The sequence below is a fragment of the Marmota monax genome, unplaced genomic scaffold (assembly GCF_021218885.2).
Source record: "Marmota monax isolate L192 unplaced genomic scaffold, Marmota_monax_Labrador192_F-V1.1 WCK01_AAM20220418_F8-fsc00076, whole genome shotgun sequence".
NCBI lineage: Eukaryota > Metazoa > Chordata > Mammalia > Rodentia > Sciuridae > Marmota > Marmota monax.
In genome coordinates, this window is record NW_026692843.1 from 606493 (window position 1) to 631210 (window position 24718).

General features: G+C 55.2%; 1 protein-coding gene and 1 long non-coding RNA gene across 2 annotated transcripts in view; one reads left to right on the plus strand and one right to left on the minus strand.

Annotated features, from left to right (window-relative positions):
• Positions 1-19652, plus strand: part of Htra1 (HtrA serine peptidase 1) — a 46350-nt gene extending 26698 nt beyond the window's left edge. The window contains exons 4-9 of the mRNA XM_046448792.2: positions 12784-12978; positions 13921-13953; positions 15049-15163; positions 16397-16454; positions 17694-17789; positions 18941-19652. Coding sequence (XP_046304748.1) covers positions 12784-12978; positions 13921-13953; positions 15049-15163; positions 16397-16454; positions 17694-17789; positions 18941-19109 — 666 coding nt within the window. The 3' untranslated portion in view covers positions 19110-19652. The remainder of the gene's footprint in view (positions 1-12783; positions 12979-13920; positions 13954-15048; positions 15164-16396; positions 16455-17693; positions 17790-18940) is intronic.
• LOC124095597 (uncharacterized) lies at positions 18338-22983 on the minus strand. The gene is made up of 2 exons (XR_006852532.2): positions 22258-22983; positions 18338-21501 (listed from the first exon to the last, which is right to left on the minus strand). It is a non-coding gene; the product is annotated as an uncharacterized LOC124095597 (long non-coding RNA).
• Positions 22984-24718: the final 1735 nt, after the last annotated feature.

Below are 24718 nucleotides of genomic sequence, written 5' to 3' on the forward strand. Positions count from 1 at the left end.
AGCCCCTCACCTGGGTGAGTGAATCCCTGCACAGATTCACCCATCTGCACGTGATGTCTTAGGCGGGAGGTGGGCAGCAGATGGGGCATGAGCTTGCCTGGTATTGTGCTATCTCAGGGACAGTGACAACACAGAAACAGACCAGGGAAACTCGGGGAAGGCAGGCAGAGCCCCAGAATCGGGCCCTAGGAAGGAACTTGGTTACGGCAGCACCTGGTCGTGAAAGACTATGGCCCAGTCTCCCCAGGGCCATCTATGAAGAGCCCCGTGAAGAGAGTGTGGCCACCTGCCACATCTATGGGCCCAGTAACTTGGTGGCTCACAGTTGGGGTTCCGCTGCAGCGTCATGAGTTACTCAGAGGGTTCTCGACCACTCACACTGCTGCTGCCCTTGGAAGGTGGCATTTCTGACACTTTTAAGGAAATGGAAGGGGCCACGGACATCTGTCCTGTGCAGTCCCCACAGACGTTCCCTTGGAATTGCCGACCACATCGGGGTGCTGCCCACAGAAGGAGGGTGGAGGAGCCACTGTGGCCCCGCCCCACGGGGAGCCCAGCTCTGGGCTTCTCACCTCCTCCCGCCCTTGGCCGCCCTCCCATCTCCAGGGCCTTGCAGTTGCCAGAGCTGTTTCTGGGATCGTGACCAAAGAATTCGTTTTTGCCTCTCTGCTGAGAAGACATTATGCACCCACTTTGCCGGGCGTGTTGAGACCCTGCAGAAATTTGGGGAACAGCCCACCGAGCAGCCCTCTCGCCCCGCATGCTGGAGGAGACAGGGTGTCCCCTGCAGGCCCAGCCCTCCAACTTGACCAGAGCTCCCTTTCTACAGTGTTGCCCGAGGGTCGAAAGTCCCCTTTCCTTAGGACCCTCCACGGGGCCAGCGGGAGCCTGGAGGAGGACAGTCCCAGGAAGTAGGGACAGTGTGTCTGTAAACACTTTAATGGAAAGCAGCTTCGAGGGCAAACTAGTTCAGCTTGGGATACAAACTGTTTCCAAATGTGCTTGACATGAGCCACTGGCCGTGTGCGCAGAGTATTTTTAACCTCATCCAGCGGCAGCTTTTTGTCCGCGGGGTTCCTTTTTTCCTGAGCAGTTTAGAGAGAGAGACAGATGTGGGGGTGGGTGGAGAGAAAGGGGAAAGGGGGCTGTTGGGTTTCTTTAGGCCAGGAGCACAGGGCAGAGATACCGGGAGGTATGGAGGGAGGCAGGAGGGGAAAGTTACTTTGTTACAGCTGTTTTTCCAGCTGTGCTGGTTCTCTCAGAGGGTGTCCTGCCTGTCCTGTGTAAAAGCTTTATGGACTTCCCACTGTTGCTCCAAAGAGGTCACAGTGTCTTACCTGGGCTATTCCTACTGATCTGAAGCCCTCTTTAAGTTCCCTCCTCACTTCTGCCCAGCCACCCCTGACCTTGGGCATCTCCTTTCTCTGAGGCCTCCCCATCCTTCAGGTCTGTGATCACATCCTACCTCAGACCCCAGAGACATCCCTTCCTGACCCCCTGTGTGGCATAGCTCCCTATCCCTCAGCCCCTCCACCCCGACCCCTCATGTGGGAACAATGATCCCTATCTTATGCCTCCTCACCTCTTTAGCACAATTTATAATCAGCTTACTTGTTAATTTATTTAGAGATGGGAGTCCTACTCTGTGGCCCAGATGGCCTTGAGTGATGTCCCTGTGTCGGCCTTCCCAGTAGCTGGGACCGCAGGTGCGGGCTTCATCGGCTGGCTTCATTTATTTCCTGTATGCATTTGGTGCTGCGGTTTGAACGCAGGGCCTTGCACACGTGAAGATTATGCTCGACCACTGAGCTACACCCCCAGTCCTGGTCTCACTTATTTTTGATTCAACTTTACCTCTGCTGATGGAGTGGGACACATTCACCTCATCCACCCATCAGAGTGTGGGTGTTCCACGACAGCGTCTTGAGTGGACATGGAACCATCTGTCCAGGGAGAAGCTGGGCCTGCTGCTGCACAGGTGGCCCCTGCCTCTGCCGGCTGCCAGGGCTTTGTGGTGCTGGGCTAGGTCTGTGGTCTCGGGTAACTCAAAGTACTGAGGCAGTCAGATTTCCTGTGGCTGCTTTTCCCTGACGCTGGCCGCCAGGTAAATATTTGCAAGCAGCTGTGGCGAGTCTTGTGAGCTGGTTTTCTTTTTTCCCCCCAGACCTGTGCCACCTTCAGGCTGGTGACTCCCACAGACCTGTTTAAAGTGGCCAAAGCACAGCCTGAGGGCTGGGGTGCTCTGTTTGCAGAGGGTCTTTTTACCTTGAGCTTGCTGACGGAGCAGGATGGCTGTCACTTGATCATCAGGTTCAGAACAGGGTCACTTTGGGGTGAGGGGGAGTGAGGACACTAGGCCTTTCACATCCAAGTCTCTCCAGGCCCAGCTATCAGAATTTGGCCTGGCGTGTGGTGACTCTGCCCTGAGTTATCTGAGTGAGGAGGGTCCAGGCAGACTCTGGGGACAAGGCAGTGGCCAAGGTGGGGGTGGCGTGCCTCAGTCTGACTCATGCTGGTTCTCTCCAGGCGAATTGATTGTCAGAGGGCGCTGACTAAGACGCACAAGCTGCCCAAAGCGAGTCGGAGAGCAGGGCCTGCGTGTCCTCCAGAGCCCGTCGCGGGTCTCCCTAGAGCAGCTGGCCGGGAATGCACACTCTGCAGTTGCCCTGTGATTTGTCTCTGTGTTTTTCCATTCTGGATTCTCCCCCACTCCCTCTGCACCACTGTCTTGTGGTGTTCTTTTCCTTCCAGAACTCAGAGGGCTCCCGTCCCGTTTGCTGTCGTCGCCAGGGACCTGCTGACGTCATGTGGCTTCTATTACCAAATTGATCTTTACCGTCTTTGGGGAGGTGGGGAATGAATATTTCATGAGGGATGGAAACCCAGACAGCGAGTGGGAGCTGGCTTTCGTCCCCTGAGCCGGCCTTCGTCCAGAGGTGAATGGGGACGGGGTTCCTTCATTCCCTTCTGCTCTTTTTGGCATGGGAAGACATTTCAGTTCCCCCAAACCCTCTGAACTGGAGCCCTGTGTGTTTTCTGGCCCTGTTTCAGGAACTTCTTTGATTGTTGAGGAAATTCTTTGGCTCTTGTTTTTTCTCTTAATATGGCAGTGACTTTGTCCTGCTGGCACGCTTTTCAGGGAATGAGATGAAGACTGTTCCTCATGGTTCTGACCGAGCAGGTCCCAGGTCCCAGGTTATGGGGACTGAGTCTGCAGGTGCCCCCATGGGAATGTCTCCTGCTCTCTTCACTTTGAGGAGACATAATTGGTTCCATTTGGCAGTTCAGTGAGTCTGACAGTGTGATGACAGTGTATTAGAGTCCAGGGTCCCCAAAGAGCCTGCAGTCCAGATCCGGCCCTCCACCTGATTTTGTAAATAAAGTTTTATTGGAACAGTGTTGCTCCTTCATTCATGAAGAGCCTATGGCTGCTCTTGTCCTGTACTAGCAGGGTTGGACAGTTGGATTGGAGACCCTACGACCTGTGAAGCCAAACATATTTGCTTTTTCGGGCACTACATAAAAAAAGGCTTGCCAACCCCACTGGTGGATGGTGACCTCATCCTGGAGTTGCTGACAGTGGCTGAGAAGTAATGCCCCTAAGAACCAAGTGAGGAGAAATGCTAAGTGGCCCAGGGAAGGAGGCAGAGAAGCCGGTTTGTTTGCTCTTCCTCCTGGGAGGAATCATGCTTCTTTGCTGAAGGTGACACTTTGGTCTTGCCAGATACAGTAGAAGCCTTGTATTTGCCCATTGGTTTGTGATTTTGGTAGGAATGGAGTTTGCTCCAATTCCACAGTATTTTTACAGATTATTATCTGACTTTAAGATCCTACCGGATCTTTTAAAGTCAGTTGTTCCTAATTCGTTTGCTGATTTCATAAATGCCTGGTGAGCGTCTGTCTTGGGCAAGTTCTCTCTGAGGAGCTGAGGCTGTGGCAAGATGGGGAAAGCCGTGGAGAGGCGGGTCTGCTGTGGGAACAGGTGAAGTGCGAGGAAGGAGACAGGAAGGTAGGGCGTCGGGCCTGGGAAGGCCTCCAAAGGTGGTGTGGACAGGGGAGCTTCTGTGAGAAAGGGATAGCCCACTGAGAGGAAGGACAGAGAGGGCCGGCCCCAGGGCCAGTGGAGGGATGAGCACTGAGGAGGGAGTTACTCAATTCTCCTTTCATGCCAAGCCTGGAGGACCTAGGTCTTGGACCATATGCAAACGGTTATTTTCCAGTGAGTTTATTAGAACCTTCCAGAATGAAAGCCAGTGTTTCTGGTTAGTTGGTTTCTCTGTCTGTTGTCTATTTCTTATTGGCCTTGGTTCTTTGGGATTCCTGCTCATACTCTAGAAAGCTCCAAGGTCATAAGGAGTCAATTTCCTAAGAGTTTGAAAATACAAAGGATTCCTCCTGACCCGGCCACCTTTCACTCACAGCAGGAGATTGGGGTCTCCTGTGACTGTTTTCCTAAAACCATCCACACCTCTCTCTGTCCAAGGGAGAAATAAGACCTCTTGGTGAATCGAGGACTGATCATGCTAATAAACGTGCTAATTAATCGGTCACTTTTGCTAAGCAGGGCACTGGAGTCTGATAACTGGAGCATGTGACTCACAGTGTTTCCTTCCTTGCTTTGTCCACCAGGCAGCTCTCAGAGTCCACTGGCCTCCCTATGTCCCATGTCATGGTTTGAATACATATTTAATTAATTGTGCCCTTTGTCATTGAACGTCTCAAATTGCTTTTATCTAGAGGAGATTATACATCTTTAAAAACATTTAGAAATACAGTAAAAAACACCACAGCATCCCCAGGAACCTCCCCTTGCGAGCACTTGGGTGCTGGGGTCACGAGGTGCCGGAGCGCCCTCACTTCAGTCAGCAGGCGCTGAGAGGCCGCTCTGAGCTGGGCGCCGCACTCCCCAGGAGTGACAGCTGGCAGGTGGAGCTGAGCCTGGCTCGCCACCGCGCAGACAGCTACAAACCAGGCCTCCTGAGTCAAGCTGCCTGAGCGAAGCGCCAGCCCCAGCCAACCAGGTGTCGTCTGCTTTTTGGATCCCGATGGACTTTTGCGATCTGGCGGTTCGTTTTCTCGTTTATTCACTGACTTCATAAATATTTACCGAGCGTCCGCCATGGCCTAGCCCTGCCGTCGCCCTGCTGAGGTCAGTGGATAGCAGCGGGTGGAGCAGAGGCACTGAGTGTGGAGAGGGCGGACGGTGGACTTGGCCTAGGCGACGTCTGGGTGCACAGAATGTATACAGTCACTGGCTGCTGGGCGCCCATACGGAACTGTTGACATTTTGTGGTTTGAGCATGAGTAAGAGGATATTTGGAATGGCAGGCGTTTCTTGATACCTTACAGGAGACTAAATATCACGGTGGTGTCGTAAACGGCGAGGAGGAAGGTGGTGTCCTTTCCTTTGCGCTCTCCCTCCCCTCACTCCCCTTACTCTCCCTCCCTCCATCATCCCGTTTCTTTCCGCTTCATCCCCGACAGCAGTAACAGTCGTCTGGGCGTAGGATGATGGCAACTGGTGGACAGTTTCTTCTGAGCCTGACGTGCTGTGGTCTCAGTACCCCTGGCAGGTCCTTCCTGCCCTGGCCTCTCACCTCCTTGGTCTCATCCTCCACTCACCGCAGCCACCTTGACCTTGTCAGCCTCAAGACTCCTGACTTGGTCCTCACTGACAACCCTCATACTCTCTAACCTGAATCCCAAGGATCTCCCTCTTGGCCCACCACCTCCTCGTCCCCTGGCAGGGCACCTTCATGGGCATGTGGCCTGTATACACAACAGGCTCTGGGCCAGAAGGGCCTCATACTCCAAGGTCACCATCCTAATCCTGTGTTTGAATTTGTGTCATCTGTTAATCAACCAGTGAGATGGGAGTGCACATAGGGGGCTTGGAGCCTTGCCTCCGCTGGACAGGTCCTTGGCCTTCCCACTCTCTGTCTCCTAGGACCCCAACCCTGCTTGACCTTCCCTCCCATCTCTGCAGTGGTCACTTCACCCCACATTGCTGAAAGAGATGTGGGCAAAGGCGGTGGGGGGCTGCGCATCACACCCCTTAGCATCCCGTGGCAGCTTGGTGCAGGGCTCAGGCTGATGATGCTCCGGTGTATCCTGCAGGCCACTGGGCAGGAGCGAGCTGCTTCTACCCTGATCCAGGTACCTAATGTGTCCTGGCACAGGGGTGGCAGTTCCGTTTGTTGTCCACTGTCTGTGGGCTGGGACAGTGGGCCTTTGGAAAGGAGACATGCCTGGCTCAATTCCATACCCCCAACAGCGGCACGGTGTGTGGGGCGCGTCACTGGCTGGTGGAGCACTGAGTTGTGAGGCCCCCTTGGTGTCTTGCTGCTCTTTGAGTATCTTTGTTCTCGAAGGACCATGACGACGATAACTAGCAAATAGAAACCATCAAGATCAGTGGAGAGAGAAAATGGAAGAAAGGAAAAAGTTTTGTATTTTAGTGCCTTTAATGTCACTTTTAACCCACTTTATGAGCAAGGGGCGTGTGTGCTGGGCCCTAAAGGCCGTGACCTGTTGCAGCAGGTCTCTGTCTCGTGTGGCCGTATTCCACGAGTCTATCACTCTTCCTCCCCTTCTCACCCAGGTGGAGCACTCGGGCCTTTCTCTTGAGCGTGTCCTTACACCTAGCATCCTCCCGGCAGCTCTCCCCCACAAGATTTCCTTAGGAGGCACACGCGCTCTTTGCTGGGTCCGGGGGACATGCTATTTCCTCTGTGGCATGTTTCTTAAAGAAAATGAAACGTTAGCATAACTGTTTCCAGAAGGCACATTGAATCACTCACTTGAGTGGCAGCCAGTTGCTGCAACATGAGCCTTTGGAACAGACTTCAACCAACGCAGGGACGGTCTGGAAGCGCCGGCCTCTGAAAGTGAGCTGAGCGTGCTGGGCGGCTGGCGGATGGGGTGGATTCTGCAGACTCAGCAACAAAAACATTTCTGTAACCGAGGAGCACTTTGTAGTTTTCAAAGGAGAGAAAGAAGGGATTGACTTGGCTCATTAAGTTACGGACAGATTGCCAGCTTCTCCTTTAATTTGGTTTTATTGGTTGCTTTACTGCTCTCCTCTCCAAGCTTCAGGGAATGAAGTTGCAGTGCAGAGCAGCCGCGGGTGGTGAGGCAGAACCCAGAGCAGCAGCTCTGGTGGCTCCTGGCTGTTTGGGCTCCTCCCAGGGGGATGGCTTAGCAGGCCACCACCTGGAGGATCCCAGGACTCCCCTTTCCTCTCCTGCTGTGGAAGGGATTGTCTGACCCCATTGGAACTTGTATGCAAAGAGGTTTACTAAGGCTTCTAGTTTCAATCTTAATCCATTTAACTCTTTTCCACTAATAGAATTTTTGGAAACAGTGACGTCTTCTGGAAAGAACTCTCATTGTCAGGGCTCAGATGACCATTGGCTCTCAGCAGGCTCCGCTCCCTTATTTTAGAGGAAGGAAAACCCAGACTCAGATAAGCCAACCAAGTGGCCCAAGGTCACAGAGTGATGCAGGACCCAGACCAAACCCAGATGCCCCGTTGCCTGGGACAGTGGAGCCCAAGGTGCTCACGTGCACGTGTGCACACACCTGCGGTGTCGTCTAGGTCTTCACTTCTGTGCCTCCCTGCTGATGTTGGACCGTGAGCCCAAGGTGAGCTGTGAGCCCACCACTCAGCACAGGCCTGCTCTCCTGCCCTAGAGAATTTTGGCATTTGTGGCTCATCCAGGGTCCAGTTGTGGAAACCATGCCTCAAGGCCCAGGCCATGGCACCTCTACCCCCACCCCCGCCAGGGCTGGGCTGCAGCTGCAGGGGCTCCCGAGAGGATACTATGGGACATAGCAAGGCCAGACCTTCACTGCAAGGACGTGCTGAGCCAGCGCTGTTTGCTGGTCTCTGTTCTTAACGCCCACGTGGCCCTGTTCTGTTACGCCCACCTGGTGACCTGCCTCTGTGGAGTGACTGAGGGACAGAGCAGCTCCTTCCTTGGTGTTGGGCTTGTGAGAAGAGCTGGAGTGAAGGTCTGGGGGAGGTTTGAACTTGGGTCCCCCACATGCAGCCTGCCCCCCATCTGTCCTGCAGAGCAGTTGTGGTACAGGCCGCGTGTGTGACAGCAGGAAAAAGTGAGGGGCAAGCTCAGGGCAGGTGCAGGAGTGGGCCTGCCCGCAGTGACCCGGCTGTGCTCCGATCACCTCCTCTTGACCCAGTGGAGGCATAAGGCCCCCCGTGGACATTTGGGACCACTTCCTTTTAAGGAGATTTCTCCTTCCATCCCCACCCCTGAAAAAAAAACAAACCTATGCATGGAAGAGGAGAACTTATTAGAGACCTTTCTGACACCCCTGGATGCTGTGCAGGGTCACCCCCGCAGGCCAACCTTCTCCCCATGTCAGGGTCAGCTCTGCAGGCTGCTCCCCACCTTCAGCCTTTGTCCTCATCAGCAGAGCCCTGAGTACCTTTTAGGCTCACATCCTTTGCCATAGGGAGGGGGCCTTATGCCTGGGTGCTGTGACGCCCTGTGAGGAGCAAGCTGGGGCACCTTTGGAATTTCCTTGCTCTTTGGAGGAGTCATGTTTCCACTGGGCTAACGTGGCAGCCATCTTGTGACCATGAGGACAGCCTGGAGTGGAGATGGAAGGGAAGGAGCCTTGCTCTTGATGTTGTCCTCGAGGCTTTGAAGTTACCAGCCCTGTCCCTTCTGCCCTTGGATAGGTGACTGTTTGGTCCATCTTGAGCTGAGTTTTCTTTTATTCTTGGCTGAAAACACCCTAACTAACAAGCACAGATCATTTCCAATATTGATACCTTGTGGGAGATTCTGGGCTGAGCTGCCTTTGGCACGGAAGATGGACCCTGTCCATTTTTGCTCTGTGGGCCCTGGTGGCTTGTCTGTGCCTCTGTCATCAGTTAGGAAGCCTGGAGGGTGAATGTCTTCAGGACCCCTGGGCTGTGCATGGAGGAGACTCCCCGAGTGTCAATGAGGGGTCCTTCTAGGTGGGCGGGTTTCCCATCAGCGAAGCTCCAGGCTTGTGGTGGGTGGTTGTGATCTAAGCAGATGGTCAGAGCCTTCTTTAATCATGCTGTGGAGCACGTCCTTCCAGACACTGGCGTTCGTTTCCTGCCTGTGGCTGTATTTGGTGAATCTGTAGACACGGCACAGCTGGGCCCCACGTCCAGGCCTCTGCCACCGTCCCCGGAGTGGGTCTCCACCTGGCTGGCTGGCAGTGTGCTGACCACTCAGGTGCTAGGGGTTGATGCGCTCTTCAGGTCGATCTCGGGCTCTGAGGACACCACTGAGTATTGGGGAGTCCCCTGGAGCTGTGGGCGGCCCACCCTCCTCCTAGATGCCCCTTCTCTACTGCGGTTCCCAGGCTCCCGTTCTCCACGAGTGTGTGAGGCCGTGAGAACTGGTGGCGCGAGGGACTTGCTATGGAGTGTTCCGTATCCTAGAGGGACTTGGGCCCACATGAGCTGCTGGCCTGAGGTCACCTTCTTACCTCTGCAGTGACATGCGGCACCTCAGAGTGTGAGACTCGGATGTGTGCAGTGGGACCCACAGGCCACCTTCTTCTCTTTCCCTGGCCTCTGCTGACATGAGGGGCTGGATGCTCACCCTGGTGGCTCAGGGAGATGGGGTGTGAAGAGGCTGTTGGGAGAGTGGCTGGCATCGTGGAGACGGCCTGTGGCCGGTGCTGCTTCAGAGGGAGCCGTAGACAGAGTGTCTGCCGCCAGGAACCTTGGGACAGCTTTGATGTGGGCAGTGCAAGAAGCAGCCCGGGGCCCCAGAGCAGGGCGGACAGGACCCCAGGTGCTGTGCAGCCTTAGCAGGTCAAGACGGGAGCCTGGCCGTGCCTTTCAGCCATCTGTGCACTTCTTCTCCCCATCCCCCCTGGAGAAATGTCTAGACGGTGATGGAGTAAAAAGCTCAATTACTGAGCAGGAATTTGGCCAGCAGAGAGCTGCGAGCAGACAGCCCCGGGCGAGGATTGCAACTGAGAATGAACCCCACTTGGATTTGAAGGACCCTGAAAGGCCAGGGGCTTGCAACCAGCCAGCACCTGTGCGGAGCAGGGCCAAACAGCCCCTAGAGGCAGCTCGGCCTGCGGAGAGCGCAAAGCTGGCCTAGCCTGCGTCTCAGCGCCAATCCGTCCCTTGCAGGGATTTCTGCCTATAATTAGAAGCCTGGGAATTAGAGCCGTGTGCTGGAGCGCGAGTCCAGAGCTGTTTAGCCCGGCTATTCCTTGGCCATGGGAAGTCCCTCCACTCAGCCTCAGTTTCCTCAGGAACCTTGGGACAGCTGTAAAACGGGCAGAATCAGGTTCCGAGCCCTAAGTGTCCTGGAAGGGCTTTGTTTGGCAGGTTTATTCCTTTCATGTGAATTCAGGGTTATGTGACCAGGCCCCCTTCCCCTGGCCATCCTATCGCTCGTTCTGTCTTACGATGACTCTTCATAATCCCTGACGTTGTCAAGTGAGTAAGAACCTAGACCGAGGTGACAGTTCGGGTGGTCTACCAGTGCAGTGCGCCCCTCCTCTGTGTCTGAGGGGGGATTGGCCCCTGCGGGGACCTCTGGGCTCTTCTCACCGGTGTCCACCTTCCCCAGGCCTATGTGGCTGTGCCAGTGTGGACCACTCTGTTGCTCTCATGGCAGGCTTGTCCGTGGGGTGCTCTGGGCCCATTGTGGCAGCAGGCAGTGTCCCTGGAGGCCTGACTCTCCCAGGGAGTGTGGATGGACAGCAGGCAGGACTGGATGCCACCCTTGTGGGATGACTCCCCCGCCCCATGGCTTCTCCCAAAGCAGTTGCCCCCTTCCCAGCATCCCCTAGGCTTGAGCTCAGCCCTTGGGACAGAAGACACGGGCAGAGCTGTCTTTAGGTCTCTGCTGTCTAATGCCCCGAGACATGGAGCTGCTCCTGGCTGCCTTCCCAGGAGATGGAGGGGTGGCCATGCGCAGTGAACCCTGCCTGGAACCGTCTTGCCTGGCTCCCAGTTTGTGCCTGAGCCCCTGTTTGGGTCCCACCTTGGCCTCCTGTCTGCAGCCCTCTTTCTTTGGGTGGAAGGCTGACCTGCCCCAGCAGCCTCTGCCACCCCTGCCTGTCCTTCGAGGCCATCCCTTGGGGACAGGCCAAGTGCACGTCAGCAGCCCCCAGCCCTGCCCCTCTCTGCAGTGGTTGCTGAAGTCATTCCTGGCACAGGCTGCTGGCATGGGCCCAGAGAGTCACATGAGGCCGAGTTCCCTGTCTGCCTTGGATGCTAAGGACGATGAGGAACGCGGGGAATGCTGCAGGCTCTGGCCACAGGGACCCCAGGGGGAAGGGTCACAGTCAGGGCGGAGCTGTGTCTTGCTAGGTGACGGCACACTGGCCTGTGGCAGCATAGGTGGAGTTTCCCCATGGGAGTTTGCAGGGACCCCCGTTAACAATGGTCAGCACCTGGCTTGGCTGATGCTAATGCCAGCCCTGACTCTCTGTCCCTTGGTTCTCACAGTAGACAGTGAAGCAGGTGGACCACATTATCTCCACTGTCCAGATGAGGAAATTGCAGGCCCCAGTGGTTGAAGCTCAGGCCTGGCCCCGTCTGTGCTCTTGACCTGGAATGGTGCTCTCCTGGGCCTTGTGTCTGTGAGCTGAGGGCGTCCTCCTCCTCACAGTCTGCTAGTCACTATAGGTTCGCACCCCTTCTACATTCCTTTCTTCCTCCTTGAGTTTTCTCAGCCAGCATCTCCTTATCGGGTGTGTTGGGGCAGGAGGGCGCTGTGTAGCAGACAAGGGGGTCCCAGGGTTGAATCTCTCTCTCTAGAGTGACTCGTGTCCTCTTTTGTTAAATGGGCATAATGACAGCCCCAGTTCATCTGCAGGTGCTGCCCTGTCCCTGGCAGAGGAGATGTTAGAGCAGCCCACCTCTGCTGCACCTGGCCCCTTGGCCTCTTTGTTTCAGGTGGGCACATTCGGGGACAGGCTCGACTCTGCTCTCTGGCCTAATCCATGCCAGACTCCGTGAAGTTGAAGGAGCTCAGAGCTCAGGAGGGAGGTTGCTTGGCTGTGCCAGAGGCAGGAAGAGAGCGGGGCCTGAAGGTGCCCCTGAAGGAACAGGGAGGCCCCGGGCCCTTCCTCCAGCCCCTCGGTCCTGGGACTCTCGGAGGGGCTTGATTGGGTCCTGTCTTGTTCTAAAGAGCTGTTCGGGGCTTCCAACTTCACGCTGCCTTGATAGGGTGTTGGGGATGGACTCCTGCCCAGGCTGGGGAGCAGAAGCAGAGATGGTGCTGGGGACCTTCTCAGGACAGGAGAGGTAGCCCACTATTCAGGTCTTGGATGCTGCTGGCCCCTGACCATCCCTGTGCCTACCCAACAAGTCAGCAAGTCCCTGGTGGCAGGACCCAATCCTTGGGCCTTGGGAGGAGTGAGCATGTGAGAAATGGGCAGGTTCCCTGCTTCCCCAGAGGCCCATGTGGGCTCAGGCTCCTGCCTGGGCCTCTGCCCCCCAACAGAAATGCCAAACCCAGTTTTTCTTCCCCTGTTGTTGGCCTTGAAGGTTCAGAGCAAGTATCTGCTGGGAGCTTTGAGCTGTGGTGAGACCCTGGGGTGGACTCCGTGGGGTCTGGCCTCAGTGTTTACTTGCGACAAGTGGGTTAAGCGGGTTCCCTTGCCCCCAGAAAGGCGTGTGGGTCCTGAGCCCAGCCCTGCATGGGCTTGGTGCATCCGTACTTGTCACCGCTCGGGGCTCCACCGCGTCTGTGCTTTTATCCGTCTTGTCACGTGAAACAAGCAGCAACGCCAGCCCTGTGGTTGCAGGGGAAGCTGCCGGTCCTGCTGCTCGGCCGCTCCTCGGAGCTGCGGCCAGGAGAGTTCGTGGTCGCCATCGGGAGCCCGTTTTCCCTCCAAAACACCGTCACCACAGGGATCGTCAGCACCACCCAGCGGGGCGGCAAGGAGCTCGGGCTCCGGAACTCGGACATGGACTACATCCAGACGGATGCCATCATCAACGTGAGCCGGGCCCCCCCTCCCTCCACCCGCTGGGGACTGGGGCAGGCTTTGCCAGAGGAAAGTCAGGCTTAGAAACCAGGTGTTGAGTCAGGATCCTTGTAGCACGGGGGTTCCCATTGAACCTCTGAAGCAGAGGGATGCCGAAGGTTGGCAGCACCCAGAGTGATCCCTGCCACTCCTACAACAGGGGCCTTAGACTTGCCAGAGGGCTGCATGGCAAGGGGATCCTCATCCTGCCCGGGGGGTTGCTGGCTGCCCTGCCCCACAGGCCCCTTGGGCACATTGAGGATGTGCAGATCCTCCCTTTCTGGCAAGAGGGCCACTCACTTTGCAGGGCCCTGTAGCCTCGAGGTGGCCTGAGCTCTGCCCTCTGCCCTTGCCCTAGGCCACAGCCTGAGTGCTGGGCCTGTGCCCCCATGCCCTCTCCTGAGACTGGAGCTCTCGGTGCTGCTTCAGAAATGGACTCCCTCGAGCACCACGTTTCTCTTCTTTGTTTCTGAGAGCAACTCCCCCCACCTCTGTCTGAGAAGTCAGAAATGGTGTGTTGGTGCAGCCTCTGCCCCTCGTAGGTTTTATTCTCAAACTTCCTTCCAATCTGCATGAGGTTCTGGAACCAGGACAAACCATATGAATTCCAGCCTCAGCAGCAGACAGAGGACCTACCAAGGGGGCTGTGCAGATTTGGACCCCATGATCCAGGAGCAAGTGGGCAGTGGGCCTCACCCCAGGCCAAGAAAGTGGGATTAGAGGCTGTAGGGCCTCTGAGTCTAAGAGCCCCCAATTCCCCATCTATGGCAAACCCTTAAGTTTCTGAATCGTTATGAATCTCAGGGAAGAACCGTACCCCATACTCCAGGCCCGGTGCTCAGAAAGCCGCCAGGCAAGGACAGATTGAAGCATGTTATGACACAAGTATAACCTTTCTTTTTCTATTTATTTCAGTACGGAAACTCGGGAGGCCCCCTAGTAAACCTGGTAAGGCCTGTCAATACCCATGTCGTGGTTTGTTTTTATCTGTGTGCATGCTGTTTTGTTTTAATTTCTTTCTGAACATGAACTTGCAAAAGCATGTTATCCAGTTCTTGTAAAGTGAGCTCTGAATGGACTGTATCTCTGCATATCACCCTATACACCTTTTCTGGAAGGAGTAGGGCTGCCAGAGTTGAGGCTGGGGAGGGAAGGCCCTGGGACATGCTGGTGTTCACAGTCTCAGGCCAACACAGTGGAGTCCGGGGCCAGTCCAGGCCAGTGAGGGAGCAGCTTTGTGCTGAAGGTCTCAGCAGAGCTGTCCGTTGTAGGGAGCACCTCCTCCAGATCCAGTCCCCAGGGCAGGGAAGCAGGGAGGAGCTTTCCCAGGCCAGGAGCCCTCCCTCAAGACCTGCAGGAATGAGGAGGAGCAGGCTGCTTACAGCATCTCCCTCCCTCTGAACTTAAATCCTTGAGCATGAAAAGCAAAACCTGGAATCACAGACTGTCAGAGCCAGAGCGAGGCTCAAGGGCCACTTAGAGATGCTGGAATCAAGGTCATCTTGGGCAAGGCCCGGACAGTGGTGCCTCCTGCAGAGTCCCTCAGTCCCTTGGTATTGGGCCTGAAATCTCAGCACTTGCAGGAAGTGTGAGAGGTGATTGATATTGTCTTGGCAGTCTTCCCTGCCCTGCAGAGGAAACTAAGAGGTGCAGCTCTGACACTGCCCTGCCCTCTGTCTCCCGGTCAGTCACAGCAACATCTGTGGAGACACTTTCCTGCAGGGGTGGGGGGCGTCAGCTCCCAGGCTCTAAGGTCATTTCTGACATCAGTGAGGCAACTATTGCCTCAAAGTCACTGGAAATGGGAGAGGCAGGAAGGCCACCTCAAGATTCAGAGATTGGGGAAATGCATTCGCTTTGAGAGGAGCCAACATTGTGTCTTGAAACTGCACACAGCTGTGGCCTGTGCTCTGGCCTGGGGTGTGTGCTGCTTCTGAAGCTGACTGCCCATGTCCAGGCCTCTTTCATACAGACCCTCTGCTCCCCGGGGGTACCAGCTGCCAAGCCCCAGGCGACGCAGTAAGCCATTTCTCCTTGTTTCAGGACGGTGAGGTGATCGGCATCAACACTCTGAAGGTGACCGCCGGAATCTCCTTTGCAATTCCATCTGACAAGATCAAGAAGTTTCTAACCGAGTCCCATGACCGGCAGGCCAAAGGTAAGCAAGGTCCAGAGAGCCTGGGACTTTGGAGATCAGTTCTAAAGCTTTACTGCCCCTTGATGATATGGGGCGGGGCACAATGGCAGTCCCTAAAACCAGTCGAGTAGGCTCCTATCAGGAATTGAAAGGGGATGCCCAGGACTAGCCAGCCCCTGGTACCAGGTCACAGGTATTGGAGCATTTTTGTCCTGTGATCATGGATATTTCATTTGGTTCTCATTCTAGTCTGTCTCAGGCATGGGCCCAGGTGACTTCTGTGCATTTTATCAGTTATCATTACATCATTTGACTCCTGTGACCCATTAGGTAGGAATGAACAGTCCCATTTCAAGATGAGAAAACTGAGATTCAGGGAGCACATTCGTTCTGCAGATGTCTGTATCCACCTGCTCTGAGGCGGCTGGGGACTGGGTGTGGGCAGCCCACAGGGCCCCTTGCAGGTGTGATGTTTATGTTATGCTGTGGAGGGCGGAGCTGGGGGCAATCAGACAGATAACATCACATAGCAATAAGTGCCCCAAGAAAATGAGGCAGGCGGATGGCCAGGGAGGGACAGGCAGGACTGACCGTGGAGCCTGCGAGGCAGGAGACGCCTCCCAATCCAGACTGGGTGAGCGGGAGCCAGCGTGTGCGTGGGTGGGGGGCAGTGCAGACAGAGGCCAGTGGAGTGGGCACAGACAGCAGGCACTTGTCCCCTCGAGTGGCCATGAGCAATCACCCAGGGCGGGAGCAGGAAGCCAGCCAGGGCCAGGAGCGAGGCTCACGCCACCAAGGTGTGGGGCCTGTGCTGTGTCTTAACTGCTCGGGAACAGGGAAGCCTATGACGGATTGCTGTCACTGGAAAGAAAGGCCACTCTGGCAGCCAGCTGGGAGGGGACTGCAGGGTGAGGTGGGAGCTGGAGGCCTGTTAAGAGGCTCTGGCAGTCCTCCAGCCGAGAGGCCCAGGGCAAAGTGGAGGGGGAGGGGGCAGAGGGCCAGCCTGGGGGAGGGCCAGAGGTCAGTGACAGTGAGGATTAAGGACTCCTCCTAGGGTTTTGTCTACTAACTAAGATGGAGGGACTTTTCCAAGGTCCCATAGCAGGCAGGAGTCCAGACCAGCATGCACCTCGGTCCCAGGCTATGCCGCCCTGGCCCTGACCCTGCGTTGCAAACTATAGCATCAGACCCCTGGCTCCTGTCCCCGCCACCCCTGCCAACTGGGCTGACCTGTTGTCCCTTTTGTTACACCAGGGAAAGCCATCACCAAGAAGAAGTACATAGGGATCCGAATGATGTCACTCACATCCAGGTGGGTAAGCAGGAGCGTGTCTGCCTGCACTGAGGTAGCCCCGAATTTCACCAGGCTGGCACCCCGAGAGAGAAGCCATCTCAGCTTCTGCTCAAACTTAAATCACACTGGGAGGAGTAGGGCTGTTGCCTGGCCCTCTGTTTTGTTTCCCCGTTTCTGTCCTCTGGAGGACTCTGCCTGCTCTCGGACGCAGCCTGAATGGGGCTGGCCCTTGGCTCTCAGGCCGTCCTCTCACCACTTGTTCTGTTGAAACCCACATTCCAGGAGTTCCCCACGCGCCCGCCCAGCCCCAGAGCACCTCTCCTTGGCCTTGAGGCCGTGGGCCAAGGCGGGAGGAATGCCAGGGCGGCCCGCCAGGGACACGGTGACTGATGGGGGGGGGGAACCTGGATACCTGGATGGGAAAGGGGTATCTGTCCCCGCCCCAGCACAGCAGGAGCCGGAGTGGCAGGAAGCAGGACGCATTCACAGACATGTGGCTCGATTACTAGCTCATCCTCACTGTTAGCACATTGTGATGCGTGTTTTGGATGATAGCACCTTCCTTAGCATTCCAGAAGATGGGACGGTTTTTCAAGATTAAAGTCACCCAGTTAGTTATCTCTGGAACCAAAGAGGCCGGGGTGCAGGGACGGAGCACAGGCTGAGTGGTCTGGCTTCCCAGCTCTGACGCTTCCCAGCTGTGACCCCAAGTGCTCAGGCCTCTTCTAGGATGAGGATAACAATGCAGGTGTTCCTGCTGTGCAGCCAGGTTTGGCTCCGTGAGTGGTGGCAACTGTCACCAGCCACAGTGACTATCATATGCTTACTCTGTGCCAGGAACTGGGTTGGGCACCTTACCTCGATGGCCTCATCTGAGCCTCATCACAACCCATGTCCTAGAGTACCATCACTAGCCCCATGTTGTAACTGAGGAAGCAAAGACACAGAGAGGTTAAGCAATTGCCCATGGTAACACAGATAGCAAATAGCAGAGCTAGGGCTGTAGACCAGGCCAACCATTAGACTGTCCTGCTCCTTCAGGGTAATTGCTATTAACTAACTAATAAATAACAGGAATAATAATAATCAAGTGCTTCTTTACTATCACATAATAAACCTTTGACTCTAGTAGTAGAATTTAAAGTAGAATTGGAACTCTCGAAGGAATTTTACTTAGGACTTGGGGCAAAAGGTGAGTGTCAGCAGAGGACAGTCTGTTGGTACTTAATGTTAACACGAGTCTTTTTCTCCCGGCAGCAAAGCCAAAGAGTTGAAGGATCGCCACCGAGACTTCCCTGACGTGCTCTCGGGAGCCTACATCATTGAAGTAATTCCTGATACCCCTGCAGAAGCGTGAGTGCCACGTGCTTTCCTGATCTCCTCATGGAGCAGTGCTCTCTTTATACTGGCTCAGTGATTGTGTCCACTCTTGATAAATGTGGTCAAGGTCAGCCAGGTCATCTGATCTGGTCCGGAGCAGGACTCATTCATGGAAGGGCATTTCCTGCCTTCCAAGGTCCTCACTTCCCTAGGGGTCATCAGGTGGGAAGAGCAAGAGCAGGCTCTTCTGGAGTCTGGGAAGGCTGGCTGGGGAGAGAGGGTTCATGCAGCTGGGTCCCCACGACCTCAGGACCTGTCAAAACCTTTGGAAGAGTAACCCCAGTGACATCAAAGCAACATGAAAGAAATGTTTAAGTCAATGATCAGGGTGTGTGACCTGCACTGACATAACGTCCAGAGGGAGTGTAGGACCACAGAGCAGGCCCTGAGATAGCCTGGCCCACTGCCTGCTTTCCTATGATCCATGGGCTGAGATGACTTTTGCCTCTTTACTTAGCTGTAGATATTCCAAGGCAATGATAGCATTTTGTGGCATGTGAAAATGATGCGAAATGCAAATATCAGTGTCTACAAGTGTTTTACTGGAATTCAGCCCATTAGGTTACAGACCATCTGTGGTGGTTTTTGTGTTGCTGTGGCAGAGTCGTAGCAAGACAGACGGAGTGGCCTGCAAAACCCAAATCATTTCCTATCTGGCCTTTTATGAGGAAAGTTTGCACCAGACCATGAAGGGCCATGATGGCATAATGACACTGTCATATAGGAGCTAAAGTTGCAGCTTCAGCATGTGGAGGAAGTGCCTCCTAAGAGAAGCATTTGCCCATCCTGAAGGAATTGTTCTCTGGGCCGCAAGGCTCATTATAAGCAATTTGGCCACGGTCACAGTGTGTGGCAGATGGTACCTAATGCATCCTTGCCCCCTTTGGTATGTCATAAGATTACAGGAATGCCATAGGGACATAGGAATTTCTGCCATGATTGATGATTTGGCCTGTAAATCTCAGAAGGAGATACAGTGCACGGGTGATTTAAAGTCATCCTTTCCTGAATTCAACCCACACCTGGTCACCCTGGGCCTTTTGGTTCTGTGCTGGGCCTCTGTTGATGTAGAGTTAAACTATGAGGAATGGAAACTTGACCCTTGTGTTTCCTGTGCGTTGCAGCGGTGGTCTCAAGGAGAACGACGTCATAATCAGCATCAATGGACAGTCGGTGGTGTCTGCCAATGACGTCAGTGACGTCATTAAGAAAGAAAATATCCTGAACATGGTTGTTCGCAGGGGCAATGAAGACATTATGATTACAGTGATTCCCGAAGAAATCGACCCCTAGGCAGAGGCATGAGCTGGGCTTCATTTTTCCCTCAGAGACTGCGGTGGACCATGCGTGAAGACTCTGGGCTGGTGGCTTGGCATACCCAGGACTTTGGACCGCCATTTTGCTTGTTCAGTGGAAACGCCCCAGCCAACAGATTCCTTCCTGATAGTGTTCAGGCAAAACAAATGTAATGTTGCAGATCCTCAGGCAGAAGCTCCGCCCTTCTGTACCCCATGTATGCAGCGTGCTTTATCTTGCCAGCTTGGGCTCTTCCTGCTTAGACAGTCAACACCTGTCTCCTCCTTTAACCAAGTCATCGTCTTAGTCCAGCTAATGCAGTTGACGAATTGTGTAGATAAGAGGAAGGCCTCGCAGGAGCCAGAACAGTCCTGGGCATGTTCGTGCTTTCCTCTGAGTCAGCACCCAGAGGAGGAGGATGCTCAGAGACCATGGATGGGTGGATGCTGGCTTCCGAGACGGCCAAGTCCCTCTTTTAGGAATCTTCAGAACAGAGAGTGCGATGACTCTGAGTTTGAGCTATTAAAATACTTCTTCATACATTGCTCTCTGGTGTGCTTCTTTTAACAGCTGGTTGCAGTCTTTTTGAAACAATCATAATGTCAATGGCTCCTCATTAAACCACAATGTCCATGCAGGGTTGGGCTCTCAGTCCTACCAGTTATTTCAAAACTATCCTTTCGGATTTACCCGAGTTATACAACCCTGCTTGGACACCGGCTTTGTGATTGAGGGCCGCAGGACAGTTCTGCACACATCTGGAGCTCTTCTAACTAGACAGAGGCTGTTGACCTCATATATCATGCAATCAGTCAACAAGGATTTTCTAGGCCTCTGCTCTGTGCCAGGCCCCGGGCCAAGTGTGGAGGGCTGGTCAGAGCAGGACAGAGGCAGGACAGTCAGCTTCGACTGAGAAGCCAGTTCTCTTCCTGGAAGGCAGTTTGGGAGAGCAGGACAATCCCAGGACTGACCCATTCTAAGTCCCCAGGATGTACAGGGCTGTGCCCACCCCATTTGTCCTGGGTCTGAAATAAGAACCAGACCTCAAGCCGCAGAGTTTGGGGCAGTGTTTCTCGGTAGGTGTTGCCTGCAACAGGTGCAGCCTCGAGCAGCTGGAGGACACCTTTCCTTCCAGGGAGGATTTCTAAGAGTGTGGGAAGCTGGACCCAGGAAGGCTGTCGCAAGGCTTGGGCTGGGATGTGTGCACAGGCCTGGGTCCCTGTGGGGAGCACACACCAGGGGGAAGGCTTCTTACACCAACCACTGCCAGGCAAAGGTTGTGTAGTCCTTGGCCGCCAAGGGTCTTGGCTGGGGTGGTGGCTCAGTGGCAGAGCACTCGCCCAGCATGTGTGAGGCACTGGGTTCAATCTTCTGCACCACATAAAGATAAATAAATAAAGGTGTTGTGTCCATCTACAACTAAAAAATATTTAAAAAAAAGGGGGGGGGGCTTGCACTAGAGGGAGGTCCAGGTCCCAGGCCCAAAGCTTTGTCCTTCCTCCACCAAGAGTTGCCTAAGGCCCAGGTACCTGGAGAGGGTGTGGGGGGCCAGGGCCGAGTCAGTGCCGGGCAAGCCTGTTCAGCAAAGCCCAAGTCAGCGCGGGTGCTGAGCAGCTGGGGCCGTGGCAGCCCGGCCCGTTTCACTCTCTGCTCAGACCATGCTGTAGTCAGGAAGGAGCCAGTGAGACTGCTCTCTCCGAGTTGCTCTGCATTCTCTTCTCCCTTAAAGGTGACGCCCAGAATGCCCTGTGGCTTCTGGGTTTGTCCTCAGATGTGTTGCATGTGGCCTGACCCTCTGGGGGTCCCTGGGCTGTGCTGCTGCCCTGTGGGGATGGTGCACCGGGTGGTGTTGAGGTCAGGGCCAGCCCTGGCCGGAGCCCATCGTCTCCAGCCTGTTTGGAACTTGGGAGAGCACAGAGGGTTCTGCTGGGGAACCCACCTGGTGACCTGCTGAGTCCTGAACACCCAGCCATGTCCATCTCCCTGGGGCCCACAGGGCACTGGGTGAGGTCAGAGCCCCGCCTGTTCTGTGGTCACATGCAGGGCCACAGAAGGGGCCGCTGAGAGCATGATGAGCACTTCCAAATTTGGATTCATGGCTGGACTGACTTGGGGACCCTGTGTCCTGTGGGGCTTGCTCATCCTGACGTCCCCACACGTGTGCTTAGAGACTGTCACGGGACCTCTCAGGACAGTTGCTTCTGCTTACTTTGGGCTGTGATAGGCTTTTGGCAACATGAGTTAGCCTTAAAACCTGGGAAGCAGAGCACTGAGTTGGAAGAAGGCAGCTTTCGAAGCCAGATGCACTTGGGTTTAAATCCAGTGTCTGCATATTCCTGGCTGCATGACCTTGAGCAAGTTGCTGAATGTCTCTGGGCTAATTTCCCATCTGTAAAATGCAGATATAATTATACTTATTTCCTTCAGTTCCTGGGGTGATTAAATAAATAAATATATAGTGCCCATAGTATGTAAGTGTTAGGGACATGTTAATTAATGCTGTTGAGCCTCAGTTTCCCTCTGTGTAAAATGAGGACTGAGAGTAATACTAGTAATAATGAGGAACGGTAGTAATAGTGGTAATTATTATTCTGGTGCTGCTGTGGCACCGGAGCATGAGCTAGACACAGCCACTCTCATTTTTATCTTTGTTGGCCTGCCACGGTTGTGGTCGGCAGTGACACATCAGCTCACATCTGCCGAGAGCTTTCTGGTGTTGACGCCATCCTGAGCACTGAACGTTTCTTGGCTTGCCTCTCTGTGGTTTGAGGTAGATGCCATATCTATTCCCGTTCATCCGGTGAAGAATGGACACTCAGAACCGAGGCACCTTGTCCCAGCCACGCAGCTTGGGACAGCCATGACTAGAGCCCATGAACTCTGAGCCTGTGGCCTCTTCGTGGTGCCACTGGCCATTGTCCCCTAAAACCACAGCTCCGGGTCTCAAGTAAACCCTGAGGACCCCTGGTCCCAAGTAAACCCCCCCTGGGTGCCCTCTGCTTCTGTGAGGGTGATCAAGGGGCTGCAGACTCAGATCCCCTGCTCATTTTGGGGTCTTTCTGAGCCCTCTGATGGGGGCCAGCAGCTGCCCCCTCTGTGTCCTGGGAGCCCTGCCTTGTCCAAGGGCACCCTCACCTGTACTCACCCAGTCTCAGCCCCGTGGGTTCCAGTCCTCTGTTCTCAAGCTTTTGCCGAACTGCAGGTGATGCCAGTCACGCGGTGACAGTGGCCGGGCTCCAGGAGCACACGTGCATTTGCTGGCCCTTCCCCTTCCAGGCCTGCCCGATGCTTCCCTAGGTGCACTGGCAGGACAGGGCCCCAGTGAGCATCTCCCCATGGTCCTTGAGGCCCAGCTGAGCAGGGGTTGAGGCCCGTGGCTCTGTACGGGGCCCTCCATGTCCCCACCTGAACACTCGTGTCTGGTCGTGTATTTATCAGAACTTGTGCAGGGCTTGTCCCCACCGGGCTGCCCTGTTAGGCCAGAGACCTGGATGGCCGCATTGTTCTCTGACATGCAGCAGGGGTCCTGTCTGGTGAGTGGACCCTCCAGGTTCAAGGCTACAGTGAAAGCTGCCTTCCCTGAGGGTGGTGGCCCTTGAGGTCAGAGTCCAGGTGGATTCTCCTCTGGTCCTCCTGCCAACACTGATTTCCCATTGGGGCTGCCTGGGCTGAGGAATGTCAGAACTCGGTTGAAGAAGCTTTAAAGACGAAGGGTGTCAAGTCCCACTGTCAGACCCTGTCATTGTACTGGGTGTGGCCTGGCCTGGGGCTCCCTGGGTGAGTCCAGAAAGCAGGCCAGGCTGAAGAGCAGGCTCGCCTCAGCAGCCATCCTCCCCCAGCTGCCCCCCCCCCGCAGGTGGGAATCAGCTCCTGTGACCCTGGGCTGCCTGCACCTGGGAGAACCACCTGCCACCAGGTGGGAGCTGGCGTGCTCTCTCCCTGCACGCCCCCGGGGGCTCTCGGGAACCGTGGTGCTGTTGGTGTGGATGCACATCCTGGGGTCCCTGTCAGGCAGCTGCCTAGTGTGATGAGGAGAGAGGTGGTGAGAGTGGGCTTCGTGTCTCGGAGCTGATGGGGCGTGAGTAGTGTTAACAAAAGGGATGCGGTGACGAGCAGGACGTAACACTGGGAGAGGAGTAGCACCCGTAAGCCACGACCAATCATTGTGTGGGCCGAGCGCAGTACAGGCATCTGACACAGCCCTCTTCAAGCCCCTCATAACTCTGGGGAGTGGTGTCATTATGATTCCACCCTGAAGATAAGAGAACTGAGGCTCAGAGAGTTTAAGCACCTTGCCAAGGTCACCCACTGGACACCGGTGGAGGTGCCTGGGTCTCTAGGGAAGGAGGGAGGTAGGGAGCAGTGTGGGGGTAGTAGGGACCCAGGCCTCTCTGGGCCAGGGTCAGGAGCCCTGCCTAGCCCCCAGACCTTCAGGAGCAAGTCTAAACGCTCCCAGGGACCCACCTTCCCCTTCCTGACGTGGTCCCTGTCTTCCCTTCCCGTCTCGGCTCAGTGGATGCTGATGGATGCCGTGGTAATGGGAATTCATGTCCCTCCTGCCCCAGGCTGCTCTGTCCCCACTCCCTGTCCCCCGTCTCTCCGCCATCCCCACTCCAGGAGGGGGAATCTCTGTCCCGTTGGCTCCCCTGCCAGGAGCCCAGCTTCTCTACCTCTCAAAGGGTCAGATGATGGAAGCTCTAAAGGCCTCCCTGTGGGGAGAGGGAAATGGAGATGGGGCTGTAGGAAGCTTTAGAAGGTAGTTAATGATTTTGAGGAGGGAGGAAGGGACCCAAGGAGCAGACAGTGGTTCAGTTCCTCTGGGTTCTAGAGAGTCCCTGACAAGTGATGGGAAGGTGAGGGGGTGGAGCTGTCGATGAACAGAGGTGGTTTGCTGTCTCCCAGGTGATCCCTGGAGCTGCCCCAGAGAGGAGAGAAGTCACTAGGTGTGGTGCACACTATGACCCTCCTCTCTTCTTTCCCCCATGGTTAATCTTTCCTGGTTATTTGATTAGGTTCCACAGCAACTGCCCTCTTCCTGGGAAGGGAACGCCCCTTAGACAAGGGCAAACTTTAGAGAAATTCAGAGAGAATCTTCACCTTCCTTAAGAGAATGTAGTTCAAAGATGAGGGAGAAATGGGGACGCTTTGGGTCAGGGAGGTTAGAGAGACTTTGGTCTGTGTGTTCGATTGAGCACAAGGGGAAACAGAAGTGCCCGTTGCTGGCCAGAGGCAAAGCCACCAAGGACAGCTGTACTGCCCCGGCAATTATCTAGCTCCATAAAACAGTGAAGGTCATGGACATTTGAGGCTTAAAAACTGCATTTGCGAATGCGCACAGGAGGCTTGAGGGTTCCCGAATACCACACTGCCTCCCTCCTTCCCTCCCTGCTCTGGCCTTCGCAGGCCCTGTCTGCTCTGCAGGACAACCTGCCCATCACAGATGTCCCTAGAAAAGTTGCACAAGCCCCATGTGGTCCTCCCTGGGCACCTCACTCTCAGCCCTGCAGAGGGGTCCCTGGTGGCAGGTTCCTCTCCCGTTTCCAGGCCTGCCAGAGGGAGTGACATCACCCACGGAAAGGGGTCTGACTGCCAGGCGAAATGCTGTT